Below are 22,686 nucleotides of genomic sequence, written 5' to 3'. Positions count from 1 at the left end.
ATGCTGGGCACAGCTGAGTCCATAGGTTAACCATTGAAAACAGAGGGCTTGAGGGATCAGCTCTTTAGTAAATGGTGAATGCAAAGATTAATACCACCATCTACTCTCTCCATAAACACCTAGAGCTTTCTTTGGGGAACTTGACCAATCCAAAAATGAAAGCTGGGGATCTCCAACAAAAGGCCTACCCAGATTACTATATATAAAATTTAGAGGTGATGAGGTCCACCCACTTCTAATTATGATAAAGGACAACAAAGGACTACCAGAAATCTGAAGAATACTCTAACACAGAAGCAAGAAATCAAAAGTAACCAATAGACTAAGGCAACTAGTGGAAACAGAAATCATGCTGGAAGAAAAAAACTTAAAAATATGTATTATCACTATACTCAGAGATAAAAGGGATATTTAATGCATGAGAAAAGAATAGGATGATATTAAAAATAAGCAGAGAATACAAAAACATTTAAGAAATTAAAAATGTGATTAAAAATGGAAAAACTCAATAAAAACATTCAATGATAAATTGAGGAAATCTTGAGCAAAATATCAAGAAGATGAAAAACAAGATAGAAACTACAAGACAATTAAAGGGCCAGTCCTTTACATCCAAATAGTAAGAGTTTCAGAAAGAGAGAAAGAGAAAACAGAAGAGAAAAAAATAATTATAAGAATAGAGTTTAGTTTAACTGTCACACAATACGGTGTGGAATGGGAAAAATGAAAACTTACTAAAAACAAAAGGCTGCAAAACCAGCTCGGACCAGTCTTGCAGACAGGGAAAGGAGAGGGCCTCTGACGTAAGCCTAGAATTGGCGCCAGATCCTTATATGGATAAAAACAAGTTTAAACAAGAATGAGCAGGGACAGGGATGTACTACATAATCAAAAAAGCCGGAACTTTTGGTGGGAGATTTGAATTAGACTACTCAGATGGGCTGGAACCTCTGGAGTATCCAATCAGCAGAAAACACAGGAGAGACCTGCATGTTAAGTTTAGGGTATAAAATCTACGGCATTCTGTCTCTCGGTGCGCCAGCCACCATATTTCAGTTGTGTGCCTGTTCTTGCAAGATCAAGAATAAATTCTTTTCTCCTCCACAATCGGGTAAGCATTTATTCTCTTTCAGGTATGGCTTTCTTTCCGACATAATCATAAAATAATCCAAGTAAATTTCCCAGAACTATAGGAGTTGCCAGACTGAAAAGGCTACAGAGTGCCCAGCATTGTAAATGAAAATATACCCAAATCAAGTCTCATTGTAGTGAAATTTCAGAAGCTAAAGAGAAAATTCTATAATTTTCCAGAGTGAAAAACAGGTCATATAGGAAGGAAAAAGAATCAGAATGGTGTGAGGCTTCTCAAATCTAAAATACTGGAAGCACGAAACTTTCAAAATTCTAAAGGAAAAGTATTTCTAACTTAGAATTCTACAGACCAGACCCACCTAATAATCAAGTGTGAAGGTAAACTAAACGTATTTTCAGACATCCCAAAATATTGTCACCAAAGCATCCTTTTTGGTGACAATACCTGCTGTCAGTCTATTATCTTTTCAACCCCAGAACAGAAAATATGGGTGAATCTGGTTAAGGTTTATAGCTATTCTTGGCTTGTCTGGACCACGTGTTCTTGGCTTGTCTGGACCACGTGTGCTCTCCCCTCTAGCTTCGGCTGCCTGGATAAGCTGAGGATATTCACCTCATAGCAGAGTTCTGCTCTGACCACCTCTTAAGTGTTCTAGAGAACAAACAAATAAAACAAAACAGAAAACAGAGCAGCCTACTCCCTCTGAGTGTATTATCAATCTATTGCCCCGAGGTGGTTAGACATGTTTCCCAGGATTTGCTTACGATCTTGCTTTCTAATGTTCCCAGAAGGGCTACTGTAAACTCTCGGTCTGGACCCAAATTATGACACAGGGCAGGCCTGGCTCTAACATATGCCAACCTGGCCTAAGAGTGCAATTGGAGGCCTATGTGTCTTCTCCTTGTATCACCCAATACAAGGTCAGCAAGGTATGCCCCCTTGGCCCATCAGGATCAAGTTTTATGTTAATCAAAGTAATCTAAGACTGTAAGCCCTGGCATGAATTTAGAATTCTTGGACTCCCAATCAAGTTCCCAGGCATCCCTTTTTTCTTCCCATCCTGTCATAGCCCAACCAGTCAGCATCCTTACATGCACATGTATGTACCTTCCAGCCTGTATGTCCAAGCTACTTAAACACCTTGCATATTGCTGCCTGGAGCTACTCTCTATGCTGAACCATCAGCCCACAGTCCAACTTTAGAAAAAGGTAAGAGGTCTACACAGGCTCTGAAAGATGGCTTGGGCTGTTCATGCAGGAGATTCTGATATGCTAAGTAGCTGGGGCATGGTCTGAAAGGGGTAGCAAAGAATATTGGAGGACCCAATCCATTAATACATCAGATTTTTGAGTTGCCATGCAGTGGGCCAGTTCAGGGCCAATGCCCTCCTGCCTGTGTTTAAAGGCAGTGCTGACACAGATACTCATTTGACTCATCCCTACATAGCTGGGTTTGTACCCACTACTTGACTTTTCAAAAATAAAGAAACAAAAAACTATAAGGAAAACCAAGAGAATGATTAGCCTAAAAATTAGGACAATATCTGCTTGTGTGAGCATGGAGAAGAATGTAATTAGGGTGGCACATAGAGGGTCCTTCTAAAATACATTGAAAAACCAAAAATTTATTTGAGCACTTAGTGCATACAGGCATATACATTCTTATAGTTGGGTGTAGTCGAGAGATACATGAATGGTTAAAATAAAATTGAATGTGATAACCACGGTAAGTGGTTTGTACAAAGTAGCAAGATGGCATGATGGCTGCCATGCCACGTCAGAGTTAACCGGTTCATCTTCTTTCTTTTAACTCTATACCTGTGGCTAAATAAACTGACCGTGGGTAAAGGGGAATACAAGTAACTGAAATGGAGTGTTATCAAATAATGTTAATTAAGCAGCTATCTACTACACATACAACTCCACAAAGGGGTTTAGGGTAGATTTTGCAAAGCCATGGCTCTATCTACCTCATTGCCTGAAAATTCTACCTAGCAATCTTTACCCACAGTACTGGGGATCTACGTTTCTCTTTTAAATTCAAAGCATTTTTAAATGATAAATCCCAGGCCCTATGATTTCAAGTAAAAACAAAAGTGAAATATTCAACATCAATATTTATTGAGCTGTTACTATGTTTTAAAACTTATGCTAACCTACCATTTAAGGTTGTTTCTGTCAGGGAGAAGCACAAGGAAAGGCACTTTTATAGTATTGTTGTCTACCTAAAATTCTGTAAGCTGCTTCTTTCTAATTTACCATCTATTTTATTACAGCAGACCCTAATATTTTGCAAATGATGCACTCAAATTTCTCAAACTGGGTCAACCTCATGGTTGCTAAGAGGGTATATGCATTTTCTAGATTACTCTCTACTTAAAAACTGTACTTCATTCCATTGTTGGACCACGTGTTCTAATTTTAGGTGTTAAAAAAAAGTCACACTACTCCTGACCAACAGGAGAGGTTCATATCTTTAGTCCTTAACAACTTTTTATGCCGACTTAACCGAAAATGACGTGGAAATCTACTTGGATTTAAATCCTAGGGCGATTTGGCGAAAGTCAGTCGTCCGAAATCTCGTTTCCCACATCATTACAAGGCAAGGCTGTATTAGATAGCCTCTTCAAGATTCCTTCCACGTGCAGACTTCTACGATTAAAACGCAACTCTTCTTGGGAGCTAATTCACATAAAGCCCTTCGAGGAAATAAACTAGTAGAGAGTCAAGCCGACAGCAGAGTAGGAGAAAAGCTGATTTTTCTTTGACAAGCCTGCTCGCGGCTAACACCCGGAGCTAGCAACGGAGCCGCCAGAACACCACGTGTCTGCACCCGCAGCGGGATTGGCGGAGCGCATTTTAGCGCTGCAGTCCAGAAGTGTCTGGTTCCGCCTAGCTGCCAGAAGGAGCCGGGGCTGGGAGCGAAGAGGCCAGAGAGAAGACGCGGAGGGGAAGGGGGCGGGAGGGGGGGTGGGGGATTCCGAGGCGCCCGCAGCCCCGAGTCTCGGAGGGCCGGGAGCAGCGCCAGCCGTCCAGCCTCGCCACAACTTGCCCCGACGAGACAATTTATCCTGCGCCCTGGAAGAAAAGGTCGGCCCACCTCTACCAGCTCTGCTTCTCCTCCTCCTCCGCGGGCACCGCCTGCGCGAACTGTGCCTCTGGAGTCTGGATCCCCTTTGCCATCCCAATCTGCCTGCAGCGCCCGGCGCCCGCCGAGGAGCGCACAGCTGGGTGAGCGGAGGCCCGGGATGCGCCGAAGCCAGCGGCTGACAGTACATTTAGGTGCCTGTGAGATGGGGCGGTCCTCCCGCCTTCCCCTGCTGTGAGCCGAGGCGCTGCGCGCCGCAGCCCTCATTGGCGTGCCCACCGCAGCCCCTTGTTTGCTTTCTAAGGAAAGGGTTCCGAGGCCTTACCGGGGTCCGCATTTCCCAGGCTTTGTTTTTGCGGCTTCGGCACTCGGGCGGCGGCCCACGCGCGAGACAGGAGGCGCGGTGCCCTGTCCCGGGCCCTGTCCGGGAGTGGGGGGCGGGCGGGGTGAAGAGGGGGAGGGAACGGGAAAGTGTTCCCCCTTCTTTCCTGTTCCGGCCATTTTGTGACCGAAATCGGACCACGGGGGCAAGGGTGGGCCAACAGCACGGCGCTCCAGGTAGGAATGGCCACTGCAAACCGAGATGAGCGAGCAGAGGCTGGAGCCGCTCCGGCTCCACGCGCCTTGGCGCGGGGACCGCGGCAAGGGTGCGCGGAGCCGCTTCTACGTTCAGCTCCGAGAGCCCTGCCTGGCCCAGAGCATCAGTTCATCCACCTAACAGGCCAGAGGCAGAGAAAATAGGAATAGGGGACTGGGAGCTGGCATTTATTTAATTAAGAGTAATTCATTCGCGCATTGTTTATTCAGGAACTCATTCGGCAGATACTATATGCCCTCTTGTTGCTGGTCCTGTGCCAGATGCTGGGGATATAACCGTGAGCAAGAAGGAGCACACCCTTGTTACTGCTGAGCCTGCAGTCCAGTGGATGGAACTGACCTCCCGTGTACCTACCAGGTCGGTAGATCCTGATGTCCTTAAACGGATGGGGAAACTAAGTCCTAGGGTTTACATATTTGTTCAGTATCGGGCAGCAAGTAAATGACAGCAGTGAAACGTTAAATAGGCTTTTTTTTCCTAGAGGCCTATTAAACGTTACTTGGAAATATGGTTTCCATAAAGTCATATGAACTGTATATTCCTGGATGCTTTCATATGGGCTTATTTCTAGTTGCTATCTAGAAAGTGCTAAAAATATCTTTAATATGATAACTTTGCTCTGAATTGTATTTTCCTTTCTCTTCTGCACATTTTGTCTGTTAGGAAAGTAAAAAAAAATTCCTGATGGTCCAAGCAGGGCCTCGCTGGCACACTGAGGAATGTCTGGATTTTCCTCAGCTATCCATCTCTGTGGTAACCACAGGCAGTGCCCAGAAGCCCCAAGAAAGAGAGGCCCAGAATCTACAAGGAGCTGCTAGAAATATTTTCACTTTTTTGGAGAACAGAATGCAGCACGGATATAAGTTTGTACGGTAATTACAAACTTGATGGTAAAGCTAATGGTTAACGTTCTCTCCCAGATAACTTTTTTTTTTTTACCTTAAGCAGTTTGAAAATGTATCCTTTTGGGGGGACAAATAAAGATATACATATTGGGGCCATGGTGGCTCAGCAGGCAGAGTTCTTGCCTGCCATGCCGAAGATCCTGGTTCGATTCCCTCTGCTTGCCCATGCAAAAAAAAAAAAAAAAAGAGAGAGGAGGAGTTTTTTGGTTTGTACTTTTTTCAGAAGTTAATATTTAGGCTGCCAACTCATGAAGGGAGAAAGACTACTTAGAAAAAAGTTTCTTGAATGTAAGAAATTTGAAAAACCTGCCATCAAATAGGAATTAATTACAGATTTAATTTATCTCAAAAATTTAATTTTGAAATAATTTCAAGCTTACAGGAAAGTTGCAAAATCCATAGAGAATTCCTACATACCTCCTCCCATTTAATTTTTTTTTTTTGGGGGGGTGCATGGTCCAGAAATCAAACTCTGGTCTCTGACATGAAAGGAGAGCACCCTACCACTGAACCACCCATGCACCCCTCCCATTTAATTTTCAAATCAATTTTGTTGAGGTGTAATAGACAAAAATGCACCTATTTTAAGTGTACAATTCGATGAAATTTGACAGATGTATACACCAGGTAATTACCACCACAATCAAAATACAGTGCCACAGAAACTTCCCTCCCGCCTTTTTATAGCCAATGCCCTCCTTACCACATTCCCCTATTTCCGTTTTTTTTTAACGTTTTTGAATTGTAAAATATATATATACAAAGCAAAGAAAGAAAAACAACAATCTTCAAAGCACACTTCAACAAGTAGTTACAGAACAAATCCCAGAGTTTGTCATGTGCCACCATTTTGCCATCTCAGGTTTTTCCTTCTAGCTGCTTCAAAACACTGGAGGCGAGAAGAAATATCAATAAAGTGATTCATCAGCAAGACTCCTTTGTTAAATCCTGTGTTCCTCCTTTGATCCTTCCAATCTATGTTTAGGCAGTGCCCATTCTGACTTTTTCATGTTGAGAAGGCCCCCTATTTGATTTTACATAGTTTTGTTGCTTATTTTTCTCTAAGTTGTTTGTAAAAGATGGTGGTGCCTAGTTATTTCTAATCTCAAAACCTAAGACAAGGACAAGAGTGAATAACCAGAGGATGAGTAACTAGTACCAAAAGTTCCCGCCAGCGTGGTCCCCCATGCCTTAGGAAAATGTAGTGTTCAGCCAAAGACCTAGGAGGGTGGTGTCCCCGGAAGTCAGCGCCCAGCAGGCCCCTTCTCCGGGTAGGCGGATGTGTCCACTTGGGCCCCTCCACAAGTCTTTTCTGGTCCCGCAGGGCCCTGGGTACACGCTGACCTCGCGCGGGCAGGCGCCCACTACTCCGGGTCTGGGCCGGGGGCGCTGTCATAGCAACGGCCTGGACGCCCAGACTTCTGCCGGCCGCCGCCGCCTCAGCGGGGGACCCGGCTTTTTCCCGCTCCCAAGGAGAGTGGCGGCGGCGGCCGGGTTAGACGAGACCGCCCGCCTCCTTGGATGCAATCAGAGGCGGCGCCCTAGCTTCCAAACATGGTAAGAGGCGGAAGGCCGGGGATGCTGGGCTGGGGATGCCGGCCTGGGGATACCGGGCTGGGAGCGGCCTGGACTCTGCTCGAAAGTCCCAGGTACTGCCTGCCTGGTTCCTATTCCGCCCCCTGCCATTCGCGCCGCGCCCGCGTTGTGTTTTCTTCCCGCAGCCCTTCCAGAAGCATGTCTACTACCCGCTTGCCAGCGGCCCGGAGGTCCAGGCGGCCACTGTCGCCTCCGCGGCGGGCGCGGCGGGCGCGGCCGGCATGGCCTGTGCACCCCCCGCCGTGGCTTCGGGGCCCCTGCCCTTCTTCCAATTCCGACCGCGGTTGGAGAGCGTGGACTGGCGGCGACTAAGTGCCATCGACGTGGACAAGGTGGCGGGGGCCGTGGACGTGCTCACACTGCAGGAGAACATCATGAACATCACCTTCTGCAAGCTGGAGGACGAGAAGTGTCCACATTGCCAGTCGGGCGTGGACCCGGTGCTGCTGAAACTCATCCGCCTAGCGCAGCTCACCATTGAATACCTGCTGCACTCGCAGGAGTTCCTCACCTCGCAGCTGCACACCTTGGAGGAGCAACTGCGCCTGACCCTGGCCGACTGTGAGCAGAGCAAGAAGCTGGCCAACAAACAGACAGGGGAGATCAAGTTACTCAAGGATGAGTGTAAACGCAGGAAAAAGATGATCTCCACCCAGCAGCTGATGATCGAGGCCAAGGCCAGCTATTACCAGGTAGGAAACTGCATTATAATTAGGACTCAGTCTGATTTAAAAACTCATGCCGGTTTGCCCAGACTTTTGAGAGTTCTTTCTCCTATCACCACAAAGATTTGTACTGCACATGAGAAGTAAAGAACAGCACATTTAAACAAAACCAAAAATTTTATTTTCAGCAGAAGACATGGTTCTGTAGACTACATAGGGATTGACAACCTAATGTTGTCTGCAGTATTTTTTTGAAGTTGATGTGGAACCTGTTTGCTCTTCCTTGTGGATATAGCGAGAAATAAACCATGTACAATTTGCTGTTGAGGTCAGCCCTCAAATGATCTGGAGTGATTAAATTTGTGGGGTTTTCCCCCTGGTTTTAATTTTGAAATAATTCAAATGTACAGAGAAGTTGCAAGAATAGTACAGACCTTCCATATACACTTTACCCAGATTCACCAATGATTAATATTTGCCACATTTGCTATATTTTCTCTCTGCTAGAAGTATTATTACTGGTTTCAAACCGCTAAGCAGTGAGTTGCAGACTCCCAAGTATTTCAGTGTATATTTCTTGAGAACAAGGACATTCACTAACTACAAGTATTCGTGGGTGTTTTTAATTTTTGTTTTCCTGACTTAATCTAAAACTGTTATGAATTAGACATTGAGGTCAAGATAAATGTTATACGGGACTGGATATAAAAACTCAGAAATGGACAGCAGAATACTACCCAATTGTAATGCAATTATGTTAAAACACTGAATGAAGCTGCATGTGAGGTATAGGTTTTTTGTTTTTGTTTTTGTTTTTTTCTTTCTATTATTGTTTTAATTCTTATTCTGTTGTCTTTTTATTTCTTTTTCTAAATCGATGCAAATGTACTAAGAAATGATGAATATGCAACTATGTGATGTTATTAAGAATTACTGATTGTACATGTAGATTGGAATGATTTCTAATTGTTTTGTTAATTCTTTTTTTAATTAATAAAAAAAGATAAATGTTATAATTTTTTAGTATAACGGTAATTGGCATTTATCTTTTTTTATTGATTAGTTGGAGGAAGCACAAAAGTTATCAAAATTGTTTGATAATGATATTGAAGCAGGCAACAGATTAAAGTTGTGATTTCACACTCATGTTCTTTTCATTTTAGCTAAGCATGGCTTAAAAGGCCTTGGTGAACTTAGGTAATCATGGAGCTGAAACATGAATGAGTAGGAGAACTATGTATAGGGTGCAGAAAATGGTGTGATTAATATTGCCTTGGAGTAACCCAACAGGAGTGTTGAGAGAATTGTACACGAGATATGTGAACACATGGGAAAGAATGCTTTTAGAAGGACTTAAAGGGTTTAGCTTTGGATAGCAACCCTGAGGTATAATCTTCAAATTTTATATTGCTGTTTGCATATTTGTTTCACAACTGCTGTTTAGTGACTACATATCATTTATAAATAGTGCTAACATGGCTCTTCATAGATATGTTTATTGTACAGTGAACAGGATATGTTCCTTTTAAACTTTCTTTTTTAAAGTCTGTCTTACTGTAGCTTTGGTCTAGAAACATCAAAACCTGTAACAATTTTTGTTTATACATATTTTTTTACATTCTTTAGATTATCATAGAAATATCTGTGAGTAAACAAAGATTTGCAAAAATTAAGATATAGAAGGATAAATAATTACTCACTTTTTTCAAATGAGTGACACCTGTCAACTCTTGGCAGCTTGGTGAACTGTCTGAATGAAAGTGTTGTCTGTATGGTGTCCTCAGGCAGGACTAAGAAGAGGTAAGAGTGGCAAGACAAACTTTTCCTACTTCATGAAGCACAGGTACATTCTGCCCTCTATTTAGTGGCTTGCCATGGTCTGTTTATGGAGACTTTGAACAGTGTGAGTGCTGACACTTCCTGAGTTAGACTGCCTGAGTTTGAATTCCAGCTGTTCTACAGTGCAAGCCATTTAGTATAGAAACCTCAGTTTTCTCATCTGAAAATGGGGTCCTTAGCAATAGCTACCTCTTAGGGCTGTTGTGGGAATTCCGTGTAATGATGTGTATAAAGCAAACAGAAGGCCCACTGGATGGCATCTTTTTTTTTTAATGTTTTTATTGTGAAGCACAAAAAAGCAATAAATTTCAAAGTGCATTTTAACAAGTAGTTATAGAAAAGATTTCAAAGTTGTTATGGGTTACAGTTCCACAATTTCAGATTTTTCATTCTAGCTGCTCCAAGACATTAGAGAAAAGAAATATCCTTGTAATGATTCAGCATTCATACTCATGTGTTAAGTTCTATCTTCTGTGCTATAACTCCTCATTCTCCTTTGATCCTTCTCCCAATCTTTAGGAATATTTGTAGGTTCTAGTTTGCCAGCTACCAGAATGCAATATACCAGAAATGGAATGGCTTTTACCAAGGGGAATTTAATAAGTTACAAGGTTACAGTTCTAAGGCCAAGAAAACATCCCAGTTAAAGCAAGTCTATAGAAATGTCCAATCTAAGGCATCCAGGGAAAGATACCTTGATTCAAGAAGGCTGACGAAGTTCAGAGTTTCTCTTTCAAGTGGAAAGGCACATGGCGAAGATGAGCAGGGTTTCACTCTCAGCTGGATGGGCACAGGGTGAACACGGCATCATCTGCTAGCTTCCTCTCTAGCTCCCTGGGAGGTATTTTCCTTCATCTCCAAAAATCTCTGTCTGGTGAATTCTGCTTCATGGTTCTGTGATGTTCTTTGTTGTGGCTTTCTCGTGGCTCTGTCTTTCTTCTCTGCTCACTCCAAATCTCCTGGCTATCTCTCTTGTTTTTTTCTAGCTTTTTCCAAAGTGCTTCTTCTTTTAAAGGATTCTGATAAAACCAATCTAGACCCACCTATAATGGGTAGAAACACTTCTCCACCTAATACCCACACTGATTGAGTCACATCTTCATGGAGATAATATAATCAAGTTTCCAGCATACTGTGCTAAATAGGGTTTAAGAGAAATGATTGCTCCCACAAGAATGAAATCAAAACATGACTTTTCTAGGGTACATAAATCTTTTTTCAAACCAGCACATTGGATTATGTCCATTCTAACTTTTTTCATGTTGAAAAGGGGTGTCAACAATATAGGATAGGGAGATGAAATTAGTTGATGTTCTTAGAGAGGCTGGCTTCTCTGGATTTCAGAACTTCCCTGGCCTGGGAGCCATCTGAAGGTTGTGGGTTTCTGGAAAGTAATCTTAGTGGATGAAACCTTTGTAGAATTTCAGATAGAGCTCTAGGTGTTCTTTAAGGTTTACAGATATGATGTTGGTTGGGGTTTGGCAAACCATGGTAATTAGCAGTATCTAGCTGAACCTTGCCTAAAAGTAGCCTCCAGAATAGCCTCCAACTCTTTTTGAACTCTCATAGCCACTGATGCCTTATTTTGTTACATTTCTTTTCCCCTTTTTGGTCAGTAAGGCGTTGATGATCCCATTGTGCCAGGGCCAGGCTCACCCCTGGATGTCATGTGCCATGTAGGAGGAGGGTAATGATTTTTCTTGTTGAGTTGGGCTTAGAGAGAGACAGGTTACATCTGAGCAACAAAAGAGGTTTTCTGGAAGTTACTCTTAGGCATAATTATAGTTAGGCTTAGCTTCTCAGCCACAGAAATAAGTTTCATAAGAGCAAGCCTAAAGATCAAAGGCTTGGCCTATTGACCTGGGAGTCCCTAATGTTTGAGAGAGTACCAGGGGTTTCCCAGGTGGGAAAGTTTAATAGTTCCATATTTTTTCTCCTTTCCCTCAAGGGACTTTTACAATACTTAAAAAAAATTTTTTTAATGTGAAATATAACATAAATACAAAAAAGCAGTACATGTCAAAGTACATTTTAATAAGTAGTTATAGAACAAATTTCAAAGTTTGGTATGGGTTACAGTTCCACAATGTCAAGTTTTTCCTTCCATCTGCTCCAAGACACTGGAGACTAACAAGAAATATCAATATAATGATTCAGTAGTCATACTCATTTGTTAAATCCTAACTTCTCTGTTTTAACTCCTCCTCCTCCTTTGATCCTTCTCACAGTCTTTAGGGATATTTGGACGTATGGATGGAATACTCTGAATGGTTACTTTCTGCAGTGGCCTCCTGGTTCTGAGCTGTGATTATATGTGATCTCTCTGCAAATCCTCCGACCTGCTTTAGCCGCTCATTGACTAGTAGGGGTACAGAAAAGGAGGCCAGAATTCAAAGTGCAGATGCTGTAGGAATATAGGGAGGTGACGCAGAGATCAAGGGAGAGATCTTCAAAGATTTCCACTAAGAATAGTTGGCCTGGAAGATTGCTGGGATTCCCAGGCATTATATTCATTAGAATGCCAGGTGTGTAAGCTGAGGCTATTTGGCCTGTGATAAAATTTATGGTGAGGCAATTGATTTTGTCTGAATAGTTCTGACTTTAGGATGCAGTCATAAATTTGTTTAATAGGGACCTTCCAATATCTGGGGAAGTGTGATGGCTGTGTGTGAAGACCTTTTTGTACCAATGATCTAGGTATCAAATTGTCTTCAAAATTTTAAATAATATTTGAATATTAGCTTGTATTAAATGCCAGCACTTCACTTACCAGTGAATTACAATAGAATTTAGACTCATTTTAAGGAGCCTTTTTGTGTACATAGCTGACTCAGATTCCTTTCCATGCCCCAGAAACACTGGCAGATTTTGGAATTTCTTGTGAATTTCTGTTGTTGGTTTCAATTATTCAGCCCCTTTAAGTTGAAGATGAGTGTTAGGAAATACAAAAGGTATGTATTTTTGCAGTCCGAGGGACATAGGTTAAACTTTACAGCTGATAATGCTGTGGCTTAACATTTCTGAGCTTTGAATTTTTTCATGGGTAAGGTGATTGCTGTGGAAATTAAATAAGATGATGGAAAGCACTTAGCTCAGGGTCTGGCTGCTCGGAATAGTCACAGTGGACATATTGGTTTCTTAATCCACTATTCAAAAACACACAGACGATCCTACTTCATATTAGTGAAAGAATTCTAACTAATGACTTCTCATGTTAATTCCATTATTGTGCACTGAATAGTTTTTCTTTTTGCTGATTTTGGATGGAAGTTGTTGAAAGACATTTTCATGTTTTATAAACTAATCTACATTTTTAAACTAAGTATGCCGAACATAATTCAACATTTTCTTTACTTGGGGTTGTCAAGGAAAGAGATCAGACTTCTTTTCTATGAATAGTAATCATACTGAACTTTTAAAAATTCATTATGTTGCACCTTTTCCTTTCAGAATGCTTTAAGAAGATACTTCTTACGATAGGAGTTTGTCATTTCATCTAGAAGCGATAATGTTCATCTCTATATCAAATTCAGACACACACATATATGTATACACACATATGCACATATATAACTGTCTTTTTACAAAAATGCAAAGGGTTTTAGAGGCTAAAATTTTTTAAGCATTTTTAAAGATTTTATTAATGGGGAAACTCAGTTCCAGGTTAAGCAGAACTCCTTTGCATCCTTTTATCCTGAAAGGGAAATTTATTATTTCTAATTGTGTGAGTTTCAAACTATTATGTACCCCAGAAAAGCTGTGTTTTAATCCAGTCTTGTGGGGCAGCTGCTTCTTTTAATCCTGCTCCAATACTGTAGGTGGAAACTTTTGATTAGATTATCTCCACGGGGATGTGGCGTGCACAACTGTGGGCGTGACCTTTTGATTACATGGAGAAGTGACCACGTATTCCAGGTGGGTCTTGATTAATTTACTGAAGTCCTTTAAAAGAGGAAACATTTTGGAGAGAGCAGAGCTGACAGATGCCAGCATTTGGAGAACAGAAACATGGATGTTTGGATATGCTTGAAACCCAGGAGGTGTAGCCATTGGACTTCCTGTGATATGTTAAGCAAGCCATTATCTGCAGAAAGCCAAGGGAAGCCAAGAGTGAAATCCAGCCCCAGAAAAGCAAAATGAGGAATCCGCACAGAAACAGAGGCTGAGAGCAATGGAGCCCAGGAGTTAGGGACTAGCAGAAGCCAACTATGTGCCTTCCCAGCTAACAGAGCTGTTCCACACCCGTCAGCCTTTCTTGAATTAAGGTATCTTCTCTGGGTGGCTTAGTTTGGACATTTTCTCAGCACTAGAGCTGTCAACTTGTAATTTATTAAATTCCCTTTTTAAAAACTCTTCCATTTCTGGTATATTGCATTCTGGCAGCTTACAAACTAAAACACTAAGGCAGAGTTTTTGTTCAATAAATAGGATTCCTGGACTTACTGCTACTTCTTTGTTATACTTTTGTTAAGTTTCTAATTGCTGTAAGAGCTATTATTAAGTATCCTTTAATCCCAGTGATGGTAGATAAGTTGCAATGTGTAATCGAAATCTGAGTCCAGTCAGTCTGGTTCCAGAGGTCATTTTCTTAATTATTTTTCCCTACTATCCTTAATAAAGAATGTAATCAGCTAAAGGTTATTTATTTCCTTTTTCTTTAATGAACAATGTTCAGTGAGCATTCTTGTTCATGTGCAGAGTTTCTTTAAAGATGTTATCTAGGAGTGGAATGTCTTGGTTGAAGTGTTTATTAAGATGTGTTACCAAATTGCCTTCCAGTGTAGCTGTACCTGCACTGTATGAGTTCTCTTTTTAACCACATCCTTGCCAATGCTTGGTATTTGCAGACATTTATATTTTCGCTATTTGTATGTGTAATAAATGGTATATCACTGTTGTTTAGTTTCTTTTTTTTTGAGCACCGAATAGATCAAATGGAGAGGGTGAATATCTATTCAAATGTTTACAGGTTAATCAGAATTTAATTTGGTGAATTGCCTAATTTTCTGCTGGGTCTCCAGAATGGAAGGTGAGCATTCTACCGCTGAACCACTTGTGCACCCCACTCTGTTGCTTTTTTTGAAAATGATAAACTTTCATTCTAAAGACATCAAACAATGTAGAAAATAGGAAGATTAATTTTAAAGTTGTTTATTTTTATTTTAATTTATTTTTTTATTGATATATTCTCATACCATGTAATCACTCAAAGTGTACCATGGTTCATAGTATCATCATATAGCTGTGCATTTATCATCACAATTGACTTTTTTCTCTCTTTTTTTGTGAAAAATAACATATATTCAAAAAAGTAATAAATTTCAAAGTACATCACAATAATTAGTTGTAGAATGAATTTCAGTTTGGTATGAGTTACAATTCCACAATTTTAGGTTTTTAATTCTAGCTGCTCTGAGATACTGGGGACTAAAAGAAATACCAATTTAATGAGTCAGTAATCATATTCATTTGTTAAGCCCTAACTTCTCTGTATAGCTCCACCCTCACTTTGATCTTTCTATCCTACTCTTTAGGGGAATTTGGGCTATGGCCATTCTAAATTTTTCATGTTGGAAGTGGCTGTGAATAATATGGGGTAAGGAGATGGAACTTTTTTTGCTGATATTCTGTAGAGGCTGGGCCCTCTAGGTTTCAGCACTTATCTGGTGCAGGGACCCATCTGGAGGTTGTGGGTTTCTAGAAGTTACCCTAGTGCATGGATCCTTTGTAGAATCTTATATAAAACCCTAGGTATTCTTTAGGATCGGCTGGAATGCTTTTGGTTGAGGTTTGGTAAGCTACGATGGGTAGCAATGTCTGACTGAAGCTTGCATAAAAGTGACATCTAGAGTAGCCTCTCAACTTTATTTGAACTCTCTCAGCCACTGATACCTTATTTGTTACCCTTTAAAAGTCAGTTTTAAGACACATATCACAGGTATTACTGTTGTTCACATACATGAACGTCATTCCAGACATCTTTCTATGTATAGATACAGGTCAAAGTTCAGGTAATTGGATAGATCAGAATACTTTAATATAATTGGGATCATAGCATGGATAATATTTTTAGAAAAAATTTTTTAAAATGTTTAATTTTGAAATACTCTCAAATATACAGGACATTAGCAAAAATAATACAAGCCCCATACAGAGAACTCCAGATAACCAGATGACCAGTTGAACATTTTGCCTCATTTGCCCTATCACTCTAGCTATCTATTCATTGTTCTGTTAATCCATCCGTTTATCTGTCTGTCTGTCTATAATTTAATTTCTGAACACTTGAGTGTGCATTGTATACTTTATGCTCCCTTGATCCCTTAATACTGCCATGTATAATGCCTAAGAAAAGGATATTTACTTATGTAATCACCTTAAGTGAAGTTATCAAGTTCTAGACTTTTAACATTGCTATAAAACTTTGTAGTCTATATTCCCATTTTGTTTATGTCCCAGTAATGTACTTTTGAACCTTCGCTCCTTCCCTTGCTAGATCCCATCTAGGATCATCTATCGCCTTCAATTGTCATCGCCTCTTTAGTTGCCCTTTTTTTTTACAATTGCTTGAACATACATATAATATGAACTTTACCATCTCACCACTCCCAAGCATACCATTCAGTGGAATTAATCACATTCACAATAGTACAGCACCCTCACCACCTTCCGTTATCAAACTTTCTCATTTCCCCAAATATAGGCCTATCCCCAGTGCAGTGATTTGAAATTGTATATAATCCAGAAAAACATGTTCTGAAATCTAATCCATTCCTATGGGTGTGTGAACCCATCTTAAATAGGACCTTTTGATGAGATACTTCAGTTAAGGTGTCCCACCTCAGTCAGGATGGGTCTTAATCCTATGACTGGAATCCTTTATAAGCAGAATAAAATTCGGACACACAAAGAAAAAGCCACAGAGGGAGCAGACAGAAACTGAACATCAATGGAACCTGTAAGAGAAGGAAGAGACCAGGAAATGCTGCCATGTGCCTTACCATGTGAAAAGCCAAGGATGCCCAGTTGCCCAGTTGACAGCTCCAGAATGTCACAGTCTTTGGAAAAAAACCTTGAAGTAATTCCCAAAGTTTACGTGGTTAAGTTGATCCATTTCATGGTATTTGCTTGAGTAACCAAAAAACTGAAACATCTATTTTGTATTAATCCTCCATTCCCCTTTCCCCCTGCCCCTAACAACCTTTTACTCTAAGTTCTGTGTCTATGAACTTGCATATTCTCTGATATTTATTTTCTTTGTAGTTACCATGGGGCTTAAATTCAACATCATAAATCTGTAACAACCTCATTTGCTTTGATACCAAATTAACTTCAGTAGTGTACACAAACTATGTTTGTGTATCTCTCCATCTCCCCACCTTTATGCAGTTCTTGTCACAAATTACATATTTCTACAATATGAGTCCAAAACCTCTGATAGCATTACATTTTTTTAATCGTTACATTTTATGCATTTGCTTTTTAGAAAGTAAAGAGTGTACTTATAAACTAAAAATGCAGTAGTACTGACATTTATTTATATTTACCCCAGTTGTCACCCTAGTGGATATCTTTATTTCTTCTTGAGGCTTTGATCTGTTGACTGTTGTTTTTTCCTTTCAACCATAGAACTTCCTTTAGCACTCTTGTACAACAGGTCTAGTGGTGACAAACTTCCTCAACTTTTATTTATCTGGAAATGTCTTAATCTCTTTCTCATTTTTGAAAGATTGTGTTGCTTGATATAGAATTCTTGGTTGGCAGTTTTTCACTTATGCACTTTAAATATGTCGTCCCACTGCCTTCTTGCCTCCATGGTTTCTGTTGAGAGATCAGTACTTTATCTTTTGGAGCCTCCCTTGTACATGATGTTGCTCTTCTCTTGCAACTTTCAAAATTTTCTCTTTATCGTTGGCATTTGACAGTTCGATTATGATATGCTACAACGTGGGTCTATTTGGGTTTAAACTGTTTGGAGTTTGTTAAGCATCTTCAATATGTATACACATGGCTCTGTTTACTTTTCTTCATTCTTCCTTTTGCTCCTTGGACTGGATGATTTCAACTGTCTTGTCTTCAGGTTCACTGATATTTCTTCTGCCAGCTCCAATCTGTTTTTGAACCCCTCTAGGGAATTTTAAATTTTTGTTGGTGTGATCTTCAGCTCTGCTTGGAGTCCCTTTTCATAATTTCCCTCTCTCAATTCATATTCTCTTTATGTTCATCTGTTGTTTTTCTGATTTTCTTTTATCTTTGTACCATATTTTTCTTTAACTCTTTAAGCATAATTAGGACCATTTTAAAAAAATATTTTTCTCGTATGTTCCAGGTCTGGTCATCCTCATTAGTTTCTAATGCTTTACTTTTCTCCTTTGCCTGCACCATCATTTCCTAATTCTTTGTATGTTCTGTAATCTATCATTGAAACCTGAATATTTTGATGTCTTAATATGTTAATGCTGGAATTTAGACTCTCAGGCATTTATTCCTTAAGCTTTAATTCAGCTAGTGTTATGACAGAGATTTCCTTGATACCAGGAGCTAACAGAAAAAAAAAGGAGAAAAAGGAAACATCTTTTCCAACCTTTGCATATTGACCTATTCCAGTGTTCTTCTTCAGATCTTATCCATATAAAGAGTTTAGAGAACAGCTCCTGGCCAAAGCCTAGGGGCTTCCCCATCCTTGCGTACATAAATCTTGTGTTAGGTATATGCATGTGGCCCTAGGAATTCCCCTGTTTATGTGGATGCAAATGTTGCCTCTTCTGTAGGAAATAGCTTCCTCAAGCTCTGGGCACTGCACTGTATTACTGCAGCCAGAAGTACCTTGCTCCAGGCGGCACGACGTGACTGCTCTGCCACAGTGTTCTGTAGGAGAGTTCCATGAGCTGCCTTCTATGTGCAGGGCAAGTTCTGGAACGTCGAGTCCCATGAACCACCACCAAAAAGATTGGGCCAGACACACATGCTCCCAGTATGTGCATGAGAGTTACTGTACTCCCTTTCTATCCAGGTCCAGGGATCTGCACTGGGAACACAGGCCAGCTGTGCATGGAGCCCATGAGAGTTGGGCATGAGGCCAGCCAGGTTGCCACGAGAAAATACTGTTTTTAAGTGGGCTTTTTTTTTTTTTGACTTGGTGCTTGCCCTGTTACATAGTCCTTAACTGTTTACTGGAGTTTTGAGAAAGATGTTTCTGTCAGTTCTTGCTGGTTGTTCAAAGCTTCCATGGGGGCTGGAGCCCTTAACTGTCTCATTCTACCCTCTTGATCAGGGCAGAGCTCGAAAATCTTTTTATACTTAAATTTTATTTTGCTTGTGTTTTATTGAAGAACCTGAAATGATACTGAAAATGGGTTGAAGTAAATGATTCTTTACCATATGTTTTAATTTTCTAGCTACTAAAATGCCATATCATTTATTGGCTCATGGTTTTAAAGCTAGGAGAAGTCCAAAAGTGCAGCATCTGCAAGGTGATGTTTTCTTTCCGAAGGCTGTGGCATTTTGGGGCTGGCTGCTGCTGTAACCAAGAAATCAGGTTTTAAGGGATGATTTTGATTACTGTATCATATAGATATTCCTTTTTGCGTTCTGTTATATTGGAGTAGACAGAGGGAAATACCTAAAATCTCTGAATTGTAATTCAGCTACCTTTATTTCTTGATGATTGTATAGCCTTTATCTTCTGCCCCTGTGATTGTAAAAACCTTGTGACTAACCTTCATTTGTACCCAGTTATCCAGGTTTTCAACTTTAGAGTCTTGTAATCACTAATGACAGCCACTAAAGTTTATTAACGTGGGTCAGCCCAGAACTAACCCACCCTACGTCCAAAGTTACCTTGATAACCGAGACTGGATTTAACCAAAGTGGGCCCACCTGACATGCATAGTAGCTTAGACTTTAACCTACAAGTCACCTATACCTCATTCCACCATTTCCTTTCATATGTTCTGTGGCTAAGCATGTAATCAGTCTGCACACTCTCAATAATTAGATTACCTTTAATTATATCATCTGGGGCCTCTGTGCTCATTATCCTAAACCCTGCCCGTCTTTTCTCTAGTAAAACTATCAGAATTACTGCAGTTGGGGAAGACAGATTTTGGGCTGATAGGCTGTCTGCTCTCCCACTGTGAGCCTAGTAATAAACTCTTTTTCTCTTTGAAACCCCAGTGTGTCAGAAGGTGGTTATTGGGCACCTCAGGCAAAAGAATCCATGGCCTTTGTCCATTAACACTAGTAGTCATTGGTCCTTTTCACCAGGGCAGTGCAAATGGCGGCCTCTCCTGGCTTCTCTCTCCATCTGACTTTCACTCTGCCTATAAAGGACTCCGGAATCCAGATTAAAGCCCCACCGGATTCAGTTGGGCCCCACAATAACTGAAGTAACAACTTGAGGAGATCTTATTTACAATGGGCCCACACCCTCCAGGTTGTGGACCAAAACAAAGAACATGTCCAAAGTGGGGGACACAATACAATGTACCACATCATAAGAATTTTCTAAAATATCTCTATAATATTAAGAAAGAAAAAGAAATTGTGAAAAAAAATGAGATTTATGCCCATATGTAGTTTAAATATTTTTAACTGCACATCTTAAGGTAGACCATATCCACTGAATCCTTGCTTTAAAGCAAGGGTCAGCAAAGTTTGATCCACAGACTAAATTTGGCCTACTGCCTAGTTCTTTAATACAGTTTTATTGGAACACAGCCACACTCATTTGTTCATTTGTTGTCTGTTGCTCTTTTTGAGTGACAATAGCAGAACTGAGTTGTGCATTAAAGGCCGAGAGCATTTAGTCTGCTCACCTGCCTCACTAATTCCCCTCCCCTCCCAATTTTGAGTTTCAGGTTTTTAACATTTACATTCTCTCCTCCAAACGCAATTTTGTTTTATTTTTTTATTGGTTCTGTATTTACATATTTATTATAAATCCTTTTACCTCAGTAAATTCATTACTGAATTCTCTATTTTGATTCACCATTTAATAGGTAGGATTTCGGTGTTAGTATGATTTTTCCTCCCCCAAAGGGCTCAGATTGCTGAACTCCTTTAACACAAGTTTGAAAGACATTTGGTTGGGTTGCATATTCTAGGTCACCCTTTCCCGCTGAACTTTTGTCTTCTCATGGTACATGTTGCTGTGGTGAAGTTTGAGGCTGGCCTAATTTTTTTCTTCTTGTGTTTGATTTCCTTTTTCTGCCTAGTTAGCTAAAGCACTTCTGTCTATTTGAAGGCCAGTAGTTTAGTAAGGTATTCTTGGTGTTGAATATTCTTTATCTGCTTTCTTGGAACCCAGTAAACTCTTTCAATCTGCAGATTCAGCTTTTACTTCATTTCAGGGCCATTCTCTTGTATTAAATATTTGAATACCGGTTGTCCCACTTTTGAACTCTCCTGTTCTGGGAAACTGATTATCTTTATGTTAGATTGTCTTTGCCACTCATTTCTCAATATCTGTCAGTTTCATTTTAATGCTTTTTTTTCTTCTTGATTAGAGAATTTGTGGGTTTACAAAATGGTCATTCATAAAATACAGAATTCCCAGATACCATCCCACCACCAATACCTTGCATTGGTGTGGAACATTTCTTATAATGGGTGATTACACATTTTATAATTGTAATATTAATTAAAATTAGATGGTTTATCACTGCCTTCCCCTTCTCTACGTGGAACATGACTCCCAGGGGTGTGGACCTTCCTGGCAACGTGGGACAGAAATCCTAGAATGAGCTGGGACTCAGCACCAAGGGATTGAGAAAACCTTCTCCACCGAAAGGGAGAAGAGAGAGATGAGACAAAATAAAGTGTCAATGGCTGAGAGATTCCAAGCAGAAGCAAGAGATTATCCTGGAGGTTATTCTTAATGCATTATATAGATAATCACCTTTTTAGTTAAGGTGTAATGGAGGGGCTGGAGGGAATTGCCTGAAAATGTAGAGCTGTGTTTCCAGTAGCCATGTTTCTTGAAGATGATTGTATAACGATAAAGCTTTCGCAATGTGACTGTGTAATGGTGAAAACCTTGTGTCTAATGGTCCCTTTATCTACCTTAGCAACAGATGAGTAAAACATATGGATTAAAAATAAATAAATAATAGAGGGAACAAATGTTAAAATAAATTTAGTAGATTGAAATGCTGGTGATCGGTGAGGGGGAATGGCAGGGGTATGGTATGTTCAAACTTTTTTCTTTTTTCTTCTTATTTCTTTTTCTGGATTGATGCAAATGTCCTGAGAGGTGATCATGGCGATGAATATACAACTATGTGATGATAATGTGAGTTATTGTTTATATACCAAGAATGGAATGATCATATGGTAAGAATGTTCGTGTTTGTATGTTGTTATGTTTAAAAAAAAAAATTAAAAAAAAATTAGATTGTTAACTTAGGGTTCTCTGTATAGTGAAGTTCCATGGACTTTTAAAAATGTATTCTGTTATCATATATACAATCTAACAGTTCCCTTTTTAATCATATTCAGATTTATATTTTAGTGCTGTTAAGCGCATTCACACAGTTGTGCTACTGTCACCATTATCCATTACCAGAACATTTCTATCATTCCAAATAGGAACCAAGTAGACTTTTAAAACATTTTTACTTGTGCAATAAAACACATATACAGAAAGGTGAGAGATTTCAAAGTACATTTTAACAAGTAGTTACAAACAAACTTCAGTGTGTTGTATGGGTTATAGTTCTACAATTTCAGGTATTCTAGCTGCTCTAATCACTGGAGACTAAAAAGAAATATCAATATGATTCAGTAGTCATACTCATTTGTTAAATATTATCTTCTCAATATATGTTAAACATTATCTCCTCCCTCTCATGAGATCCTTCTCTCAGTCTTTAAGGATATTTGGGCAATGACTATTCTAACTT

At 40.1% G+C, this 22,686-nt stretch overlaps 1 protein-coding gene across 1 annotated transcript in view; it reads left to right on the top strand.

Moving 5' to 3' along the window:
* The first annotated feature begins 4,061 nt into the window (after positions 1–4,061).
* DZIP1 (DAZ interacting zinc finger protein 1) overlaps positions 4,062–22,686 on the top strand; it is an 89,236-nt gene continuing 70,611 nt past the window's right edge. Inside the window, exons 1-5 of the mRNA XM_077158540.1 lie at positions 4,062–4,324; positions 5,040–5,136; positions 5,443–5,651; positions 7,009–7,241; positions 7,406–7,972. Coding sequence (XP_077014655.1) covers positions 7,239–7,241; positions 7,406–7,972 — 570 coding nt within the window. The 5' untranslated portion in view covers positions 4,062–4,324; positions 5,040–5,136; positions 5,443–5,651; positions 7,009–7,238. The remainder of the gene's footprint in view (positions 4,325–5,039; positions 5,137–5,442; positions 5,652–7,008; positions 7,242–7,405; positions 7,973–22,686) is intronic.

This window comes from Tamandua tetradactyla, chromosome 4, assembly GCF_023851605.1.
Source record: "Tamandua tetradactyla isolate mTamTet1 chromosome 4, mTamTet1.pri, whole genome shotgun sequence".
Taxonomy (NCBI): domain Eukaryota; kingdom Metazoa; phylum Chordata; class Mammalia; order Pilosa; family Myrmecophagidae; genus Tamandua; species Tamandua tetradactyla.
This window is presented reverse-complemented; position numbering and strand designations above follow the sequence as displayed.